General features: G+C 42.1%; 1 protein-coding gene across 1 annotated transcript; it reads right to left on the bottom strand.

Annotated features, from left to right (window-relative positions):
- Positions 1–7: 7 nt before the first annotated feature.
- On the bottom strand, positions 8–9,580 carry degs1 (delta(4)-desaturase, sphingolipid 1). Its single transcript, XM_068567747.1, has 3 exons — positions 9,322–9,580; positions 3,573–4,315; positions 8–2,112 (listed from the first exon to the last, which is right to left on the bottom strand). The coding sequence occupies exons 1-3, from the start codon at positions 9,401–9,403 to the stop codon at positions 1,966–1,968; spliced, it is 972 nt and encodes a 323-aa protein (XP_068423848.1). The 5' UTR covers positions 9,404–9,580; the 3' UTR covers positions 8–1,965.
- Between the last annotated feature and the right edge of the window lie 680 nt (positions 9,581–10,260).

Raw genomic sequence — 10,260 nt, 5'->3', positions numbered from 1 at the left:
CAGGCTCTTCTGTTTATCCGGTATTTGTTTTTTATTTGTATGTTCATAAAACAGACGAGGTATTAGACAATGATATTCAGACACATTTCACACGCCACTACTTTCTCCAACTGCTATTTTTTAAGGTAAAGATTAAGCTTTCAGTGTGATTTTGGTGTGTGTCTTCAGCAGATCAAGGACTTTTTAAACAAATCAATGAAAACCGTAAAAGTAAAAACTCATCAGAAGCAACAGCGATGCGTTTGATATACATGTGTGTGTGAAGATGTGGACAATAATTGTGTATTCGAGGCTCCACATCAGGAACCTCTGCACACTTCACATCCTCCAGACAAGTTGCTCCCTCCTCACTTCACCCCGAGAAGTCGTCTACTTCCTGTTGTGTCAACATGTATGCACCCTGAGGCTAAATAGTACGTTTAATAAATGATTTGTTTGGTTTTAATTCCACTTCACGATGTCGGGACGGGTTTGAAGCCCCCTGGTCTAAATGCTTATTGTCAAGAAGAACATTGTAACAGGTAAAAAGTATTTTTTATTATTTATTTCATTGGCTTTTAAGTAGTCAAAATTAGCTTCATTTCATCAAAGCTGAATAAATTCATAACATTTAAATCAACACTACAAACAGAATTGAAAACGAAGCTCTGAGGCACTGAGGAATAATACACGTTCAACTCTAGACTGATGTGTTACGGTCACAGTTTGTAGCACGGAGCGAGACAACAGGTTGCGTGTTGTGTTACATGAAGTGTTGCATGTTAAAGAGCAGGTCAGTAAAATAAAACTACATTTAACAAAGTGAGTTTCCCCGTGAGCGAGTCCTTTTGAAACGCAACAGATCAAGTTCCAACAAACTGAAGTCATACGAGGAGCTCAAGGACACGACAACTTTGGTCCACTTGGACGGACGGACACACAATCTCAAACAACCTTACACACACACGCACACACACAATCTCAATCGCACAAACACAAAATCGAACACACAATATCTCAAACAATCTCACGCACACAATCTCAATCGCGCACACACAATCACAAACAAAACCACAATCGCGCACACACAAACAACCACACACAAACAATCATAAACAATCTCACACAAACAATCATAAACAATCTCAGACACACAATCACAAACACTCGCACACACACTTTTAGGTCATTGACCTCTCCCCGTTGAGTCAAGAGGAGGCTCCATGTCTCCGTTCATTCTCTTGTATATTAATATTAATATTAATAATAATATTAAGCTCCATGTCTCCGTTCATTCTCTTGCGTGTTAATCTCTGTTGCAGAGTACAAACGCGTAGACGTGGCTGCTCTGGATCACAGCGCCGCATCGTTAATATTCATGTGGAACAACTATCTGTCAGAGGCTCAGACTCGTCCTCCCTCAGACGGTGAAATTTGGGGGCAGATTGGAATGTGAAGTTACAACAGCAGCGTCTGCGTGTCAGGACAGAAGACTCACACTCGCAAATGGAAATGCACACACACGCACACACACACACACACGTCATTAGTGTGGCAATGAACACTTCGCGGCCTCGAGAGATATTTATAAATCCAATAAACGACACACGAGCGAGACTCGTGAACGAGTCTGATCCCAATGCAGACGCCTGCAGCCGACGTCTGGGTTAGTTTAGAACCACAATTTGGGTCAAATTGAGAACATTTTGTATTGTGAATATTTGGAGGATGCAGGAGATTCATCCTGAGGGCGACAGGAATGTGAATACCAAACTTTGTGACCACCCAACAGGTTACATTAGAATACATAGCAAAAACTGATTTGTTCGATCAAGGCAGGTGCTGCTAATAATCACTCAAACAAACTCTTGTGTTTAATCTGACGTCATTATCGAAGCACTCGAGGGGGAAAGCGCTCGTTCACTATTTCCAACGCTGGATGGATTAATATGCAAAAGCTGAGGACCGCCGAAGCGTCGGGCGAAGTCACTCCTGTTTGACGTCTCCCCTCAGCTTCCTCTTCACTCGAGAGTAAGGGCTCAGCGCGTCGTCCATGATGAAGTCGTACAGGACTTTCACCCAGGAGGAGTACTGCGGCAGGTCGTCGTAATACTCCGCTGCTATTTTCTTCACCTAAAAACAAAGAAGCGACAAAAGAATGATCACCGATTTGATCTCAGAGAGCTGTTTACAGTTTACACAACATATGCGTGCTTTCACCAATCAAAAATAAATAAATTCTCTTTTTACAGCTTTTTCCTGATATTTTACACCTCTTGTTTGTAATGTATCAGTTATTTTGTAATCCTTAATACTATTTAATAGTATTATATTTGTTCATAATACTTACTTTTAGCTCTTATGAGTAAGTATGTGAGAAGCCATGACTGTATTGTAGGTGAGAATAAACATTACACACATTTAGCATTTAGCATGCTAACCGTTGACATATATAAACAAGGTTGTTGACCGTCATGTCAGGCTGCGAATGTGCTACTGGAACAATTTCCTTATGGATTTATGTGCACTGCACAGATCAAACACCATAAAAAGTAGCAAAGTGCATATAGATAAATAATTAATCGTTACCGTTGCCAGTTGATGGAGTAAACCTTTACAGTTCAACTCATTTTTTGACAGAACCAGATTGTAAGAACCGAGCATCGAGTGCGATCCTTCTATATTATAAATGTAAAGAAGGTAAGAAGGGTCATTGTAAATATGTTACTTTTGGACCCGCAATATAAAATCATGACCTAATTATCTCATATAATGCGAGATAAACATTCACTACCGTTCAAAGGTTTGGGGCCGCTTAGAAATGTCCTCATTTTTCAAAGAAAAGCAGTGTTTTTTTCAATAAAGATAACAGGAAATGAATCATAAATACCCTTTCTGCATTGTTAATGTGGTAAAAGACTATTCTAGGTGGAAACGTCTGGTTCTTAATGAAATACCTACATAGAGGTGTATAGAGGCCCATTTCCCTTTGGGGATCAATAAAGTAAGTAAGTAAGTAAGTAAGTAAGTAAGTAAGTAAGTAAGTAAGTAAGTAAGTAAGTAAGTAAGTATGTATCTATCTGATGGTACATTGTGTTTGATCAGCGCCTTAGAAGTCTAACGGAGGAGGAGAAAACCCTTGTGATGATGTCACACAGCTGAAAACAGCTCTGCTGGTGAGAGAAGCTATAAAACTGTGGGTTCATTAACTCTCAAAATGGCCAGAAACTCTCCAGTCTGTTCTTGTTCTTAGAAGTGAAGGATGTTCCATGAGAGAACTTGCGGAGAACCTGAACATGTGTCTGTGTGACTAACTTTTGAACAGTAGTGTACATTCTGTAGCTATTTATATTCTCTCGCTCTACTGATTTTTTAGTGTTTTAATATCAAACACTTTCTGGTTTCTGTATCAACCCCAAACTCCCTTTGTTTTGCGTCTGTCAGAGGATTTAGTTCAACTTCCTGCCAAGTTCGATTTCCATCCACCCAATTGATGTCGTCCTGCCGAACCTCCTGTGAATGCAGCACACAGGAGGCTCCGCACCACCTGTGTGGGTAACAATAATCCCCCATAGCCATGCAGCGGTACTCACCATGGGCAGCCTGCATCCCGGGATGCTGGGGAAGTCGTGGTGCTCGTTGTGGTAGCCCACGTTGAAGGTGAGCAGGTTGAGGGAGCCGTAGTAGGAGTAGGTCTCGTGGCCCTTCAGGAACATGTAGTGCTCAGCTATGAAATGGCCGGAGATGGGGTGCAGGCCCATCCCCAGCATGGAGCCGGCCAGCATGTAGACCACGGGCTTGGCCCCCCACAGCCACCAGAGCAGGACGTCGAAGGCGAGCTGGACGGCCACGTTGGTCACCTCCAGCTGAGTGATGGGCTTGGGGTTGATGCAGAGGGGCCGGACGGCGTAGAACAGCGGCTGCAGGATAATCCAGACGAACTTGCGGAGGCGCGTGCAGAAGAACCAGCCTTCGAACTCGGTGGGGATGTCCACGTCGATCCCGTCGCCGCCCAGGTAGCGGTGATGATCCAGGTGGTAGCGTTTGAAGGAGGCGGAGTAGGGCAGACCGATGGGCAGGTTGGCGAACATGGCAAAGTAGCGGTTCCACATTGCTTTGTTGTTTCCAAAGGCGGTGTTGTGGGAGATCTCGTGAATAGCAAGGGTCATTGAGTGGTTGATACAGCTGCCGAAGGCGTAAGTCCAAAACAGAACCCACTTCCAGTCCAAGTCTTTGACCATGTAGAAAGCTAGAAACTGTATCGCTACCATCATGCACACGACCCATTTCAGCCTCGTGTCCGGACCCATCAACGACTTGATTTCAGGGTATTTGGCTGCAGGAGAAAAAACAAGAGACTACAGTTAAAAACTCTAAGATTCTTATGCTGGAAATAAAAAAGAAGGTGTACTTTGTACCTGTATTCAATCATCGGATTTCATAAGGTGGACATTTAAATGAAGGAAGTAGGCTAATGAGAGAGAAAAGTTGTGTACAGTAGCATTATTTAGATTAAGCTAATGTAAGAACAAGCAGACTGGGCACAAATAAGCCTTTCAATGTCCTGACATGTTGGGGATCAAGTGTGTGCAGTTACAAGGTATCCAGTGGAAATGTTCAAAAAGCAGGCGAGAATTGTTCCAGTGGAGTGTTTCTTTAATTACTGAAAACACGGAGGGTAAAGTAAAGCAGGAACATGGACTCCGCATCAAGCAGTTTTCCGAATCCGAAGTCCTGCGAATCTCCTGATTTTGCTGCATTTATTGGGTGCAAAGTGTAATAATTCAACCCAGGAGAGACAGCTGTGCTGTCAATGAGTATCTTTATTTGTGCTCTCACTCAACACAATAGCGTTACTTTGTGTTTGCCAAATAACTTGTGTGTCTGTTGTGTTAAAAGTGAGAAGATGCAAAAACAAGCTGTACAGAGTGCTTTCCATCCTAAAAGATACAAAACCAGTCCTGATCCAAGGGGATTGAAGCAGATCAGCTGATTGTGTGAAAGTCACCGTTAATGACAAAGGAGGCCTTTGTGTTTGCCACAGTGAAAGGAGCGTTGTATACGGGGGCTGACCCTTAAGGTCAATGATGAGAATCATTCGCAGTAGAGCCTTGAAATCCAATGGTCAAGTGTCTCGGTCCAATCGTGGTATTGGGGCTCAACAATAAGGATGGCCCAATTTTCCAGTGCAGCTGATGATGGAAATGTGCGTCCATCAGTCTGACCGCAATGTCGACAACTCACCGGACCCATCTCGTTTATCATGTATACAACCAATGTGTTAATGACCAGACAATGAACAAAACACAAGAGAACCCCGGCGCAGCGGAGGTTACTGATCAAGAAGGTGACGGCGAAGGATATGATGCAGAACAGCGGGTGAAAACGCTAACGCAGCTAACCAATGTATTGCTAAAGGGCCTCACACAACTTTCTAAGGAGCTTATTGGGTTTCAATCACTCAAGGAGAAACAACCTCTGCATTTATGGACTCCCGGATGATAAGGAAGGAAGATCGGTCACTGAATTTGAGATTGACTTGTTTAAAAAGAGACATCTTACGCTTCACGGCGGCGTTAAACTCCAAATCCAGGGAGCTCACAGGGCCATGATCCCAAAGCCATCTGTGACCTCAACCCCAAAGATCCATAATGGTTAACTTTCTACAGTTTTAGTGTTGAAGAGCTGGTACTTAGGAGAAGAAGAACGAGGTGTAGTCAAGGAAACGTACCGACGCAACAAGACAGAAAGGGATTGAAGTGAACCAGATAAGTACTAAACACTGATTTGTGATTTTAATAAGACAAAGATGGGACACACACGTTTCCTAAATGTCCTGCAGGGTTCAAAGTCTATTTTATGCATTTCAGAGTCTTTTGTTTTGCAGCAACTTTTGAGCATCAATATATGTTGAACTTTGTACATATTTAAAACATACACAGCCTTTCAGGGTTAGGGTCACTTTGAATAACAAACAATGGCTCCGTCTCTCCCGTTGCTTATTTCAAACTGCCATTTTCCAACCTGCAACCCAAGCTTGAGGTCTTATAAAACAGGATTTTTTTGTTTCGTTTTGCTTGTTAGGGTCTCTGCCATCTAAAAAACCCCTGGCCGACATATTTAGAAAGACTCCATTGAACATTTTTTAAGCGTCATGGAGTGACCGAGCCAGTCTCTGGACCTTAATCCCATTTCACATCTGTGGAGGAAGCTGAAGCTTGGAGTTGCTAAAGCCTTGAAACCGTCAGGATTTGCAGAGGATATGCAAAAACCAGTGCCCCAAAATCCCTCCGGAGGTGTGTGCAAAGCCAAGTAAAATGATGTTTTGCAAAGGGATCACATCCTCGTTTACAATGATCAAATGCAAATCAATTTAAAACTTTTCCATGATGGGATTTTCAGATTTTTTTGTGTAAATTTTGTCTCTCACTGTTACAATAAACCTTCCATTACATGTATGGACTGTTCATTTCTTGGTCAGTGGGCAGATTTCCTTCACTGTATATCAACTGGACACACTTGTCCAGGCGGGAACAAGAGAAGATGAAGAGGTTTGGCTAAGCAAATACATTTTATAGTTCATCCCACCAGGTTGTCTAACTCAGTGAAATTTGAATGTACTAAAGAAATGAGGGATAAAGAAGGCAAATGTATGATTGTGAAAGGAAAGGAATGATACAAGATAGCATTATTCTTGAAAATGGAAGGAATCATAACACGGAGCAGGGAGTTTAATACACACTTGAGTTGACTTTTCTTACATGAATAAAAAGGATATATGCAGAGTTATGGAGTGTGAGATTAGAGCAGACGACGTGTCGGACCACTGCGCAGTTTATTATTATAATGTACAAGTAGAAAGAACAGGAGGAAAATAACGTTTTGGAGGTAAATGTTGGATTACATCATGCCAAAAAGAAAATGACAACGGAGAGGTTTATTTTGTGGGACGCTCTCAAAGCAGTTAGAAGAGTCATCGCTAAGACAGCCACGATCAATTTTAATCTTTTACTTTCTCATTATTTGAACCGTGTTTTTACAAAGGAAGAACAAAAAAACAGTATAATTAACTAAGTAAAAGGATAGCGCTTTAAAACAAATTGCATGCTTTACACAGATATCAGAAGTGAAATTATCTTTGGGACGGTGGTGAAAACCAATCGTCTGGAGCCTTGCAGACCAGCTGCTGCAATCACACAACAAAGTGTGTATCTGGAGCTTGTCAACAACACACACAGGGGGGTAGACTTTGTTCTCGGCTCCGGTTAGCAGCATATTGCTCCAGTGATTAAATCAATCCATGACCGCTTAAAGTTTCAAGTACTGTCACAGCAACACTTTTGGAATTTGATGTCAAGTATTTTTCTGATCAGGCATCTTTCAAGAGAAGATGATTGAACACGATATGGAAAATTATATATATACCAGAGGTCCCGGACGTCGTTGTTTCCAGACCTTGACCTCTATAGATGATTACATCACACGTATAGAGAAATATTCCATTTTGACGGAGCGCTTTTATAGCACTTTTACAGCTCTCCTTCAGCGGTCCAGAAAACACACTGACCAATTACATGTGTCATCGGCCAATAAAAGACGCTGTGTTGAGAGAAGCATTACGTTTTGACTGATGAATACACACACAGGGAGAGAAACAGGCAAGGAAACGAATAGTCAGCGTGGAGGTACGAGATTCAGAGAAGTTTGATTTGACAGTCAGGTGTTGACAATATAGACAGATGTTAATAACTACTGAGCTACTTCAATATGGAACTATATCACAGTGCATATCATTATTGTGATGTTCTGGACTTTTACATGAGGAAATGCTCTCTACCTGGACCAAACTAATCCCACTGTGTCATCATTTATGAGCCACTAGAAGTGTGTGTCAGTGTCTGTACCTTTGACCCTGTCCTTTGCCAGTCTCTTCTCTTTTCATTCTTATTTTGCTGTGGTTTTGACTCTTCTGGGTATCAATGAATGATGTACCGCTTTGTTCTCATTTGTCTTGCAAACAGTCAAAAACCAAAAGCTATTGAATTTGCTGTCATTTAAAACACAGAAAACCATTTGATTGAATACAATGTGTTGATTACTTGCTCAACTAATCAATTTCAGCAGGTAGACCTTATAACATACATCACATGCAGTTGACCAATGACCTTTTGTTTATAACATACACATGTTATACATGTTACATATACATGTTATAAACTGGTGCAGTCAAACCAACATGAATATTTCATAATAATATAACTTCAAAAGCAATATTAGAAGAAGTAGATACAGAACCCACCGTATTTGAAATAGTTTAGTTGGCGTTAAATTTCGAATAGACCATTATAACATAAAATAATCCTTTATTAGTCCATCAGTGGGGGAATTACAGGATTACAGCAACATTGCTCACAAGTAAATAAAGATTAAAAAACAACTGCTTTTAAATGTATGACTGTGTGCTCTTTTATTTATTTTATTCTATTTGTTTTATTGCTCAGCTCAAAGGATATTTTAACAGTTATGTCAAGTGACTTTGAGTACTTAGAAAAGCACTATATAAATAAAACGCATGTAATATAAATAAACAGTAGAATAGTAATGAAACAAAATTAAACAGTAAGAAGAATTTTGAATATACAGATTGAATAAAAATACAAATGTGAGTAAAAGTACTTCAACGTAATGTATTATGTTCATACTTTGGTAGACATGACATACTGTGTAGCACACTCGCATCACTTTAGTTTGAGTCCTGCAAAACAAAAGTTTTCTCCTTATGTAATGCCGGCTGCTTATTTAATCTCTCAAAAGCCAACGTGAACCGTGAGTGTTGAGCACGTTGTGTTACGTTGTGTTACGTTGTGTTACAGTGTGGGAACGTATGGCGGCGTGTGAACCGTTACTGCCCTAACTGTCCTGCGAGAAAGTGAGTTGGCGTTGAGCCATTTTAGGGAGTGGCGAAGCGACTGCTGGAACTTAAAAAAAAAAAAAAAGGTTACATAGCTGACATGTCCCGTTAAGCTAACTATCTGCAACGAGTTGTTGCATTATTTGACGGTTCATAGTTTGATAAAAGGACATGGTGACGTCACGTCACCCACCTAGAACCTTAGCGTGAGAAGTTAGTTTGCGTTTGGCGAATACACGGGCGGATGTGGAACCGTTAGCTTAAGTTGCGTTAGCAAGCCGGGTCAGCTGATGTGCTGGCAGTATTCAGTTACACCCTGTTGTGCGTTTAACCGACGACTATTCAGCAACCACACCGAGTTAACACAGTCATATCTAACTTACGCTAACTAGGTTTACCCAAAACACGCAGACGTATATAAACTAGCTCACCCAGTATCTCTTTTCTCCTGTCGGCGTGCGGCTGGTCCGTGTACACCCATTCGTAGTCCTCACGGGCGACCCGATTCCCCATCTCTTTGAACAACGTCGCCGATTTTTGAACTACCTTCCTTGAAAAATAAATAATTCAATATCACAAAAATATCTTCCTTTCCTCTGTGGTCCTTCTCCTCTCCTCTCTCCTCTCTCTCTCTCTCTCTCTCTGCAGTCTATCGGCCCGCCTTGCTGGCCTGATAAGTCAGCTCCGCCCTCCCTCTGTTGAATCTTCGCCCATTCTCTGCTGAAGCTCCGCCCACTCTCTGAATCTCCGCCCACCAGCTTCACTGGACTTGGAGGCGGAATTGTTGAATGGCGCAGTTGTTAAACTAACAGTGGTGGGTACACTTTAACACATTTTACCTTTCCGTTTACATTCCCGTGTGCTACAGTAGTGGATGTATGTAGGAAGGAAACCCAGTGTCTTGTATTATCAAAGTAAAGGGACTGATAAAAATAAGTATAGCTACACTTCATCACAAACTCTCTCAGCTCACTGTACCAGCCCCCACCTGTCAGTGGGTAACAAACGTCCTGACAGACAGGACGCAGCAGGTGAAGCTGAGAAAAATCACATCCAGCACCCGGACTATAAGCACTGGCGCCCCACAGGGATGTGTCCTCTCCCCACTGCTCTTCTCCCTCTACACCAATGACTGCACCACTGGGGACCCGACTGAAGTTAGCGGAGACACAGCGGTTATCGGCCTCATAAGGAACGGTGACGAATCTGTGTACAGACAGGAGGTTGAACAGCTGGCCCTTTGGTGGTCAGAACCACCTGGAGCTGAACAAGTCCAAGACTGTAGAGATAACAGTGGACTTCAGGAGGAGCCCCCTAACACTACCCCCTCACCATACACAACAGCACTGTTTCTGCGGTGGAGTCCTTTG

The sequence above is a fragment of the Clinocottus analis genome, unplaced genomic scaffold, assembly GCF_023055335.1.
Source record: "Clinocottus analis isolate CAN_PGR_092001 unplaced genomic scaffold, fCliAna1.0.p SCAF_8, whole genome shotgun sequence".
Classification (NCBI taxonomy): domain Eukaryota; kingdom Metazoa; phylum Chordata; class Actinopteri; order Perciformes; family Cottidae; genus Clinocottus; species Clinocottus analis.
The sequence above is the reverse complement of the archived record's forward strand: the minus strand, read 5'-3'. Positions and strand labels throughout refer to the sequence as shown.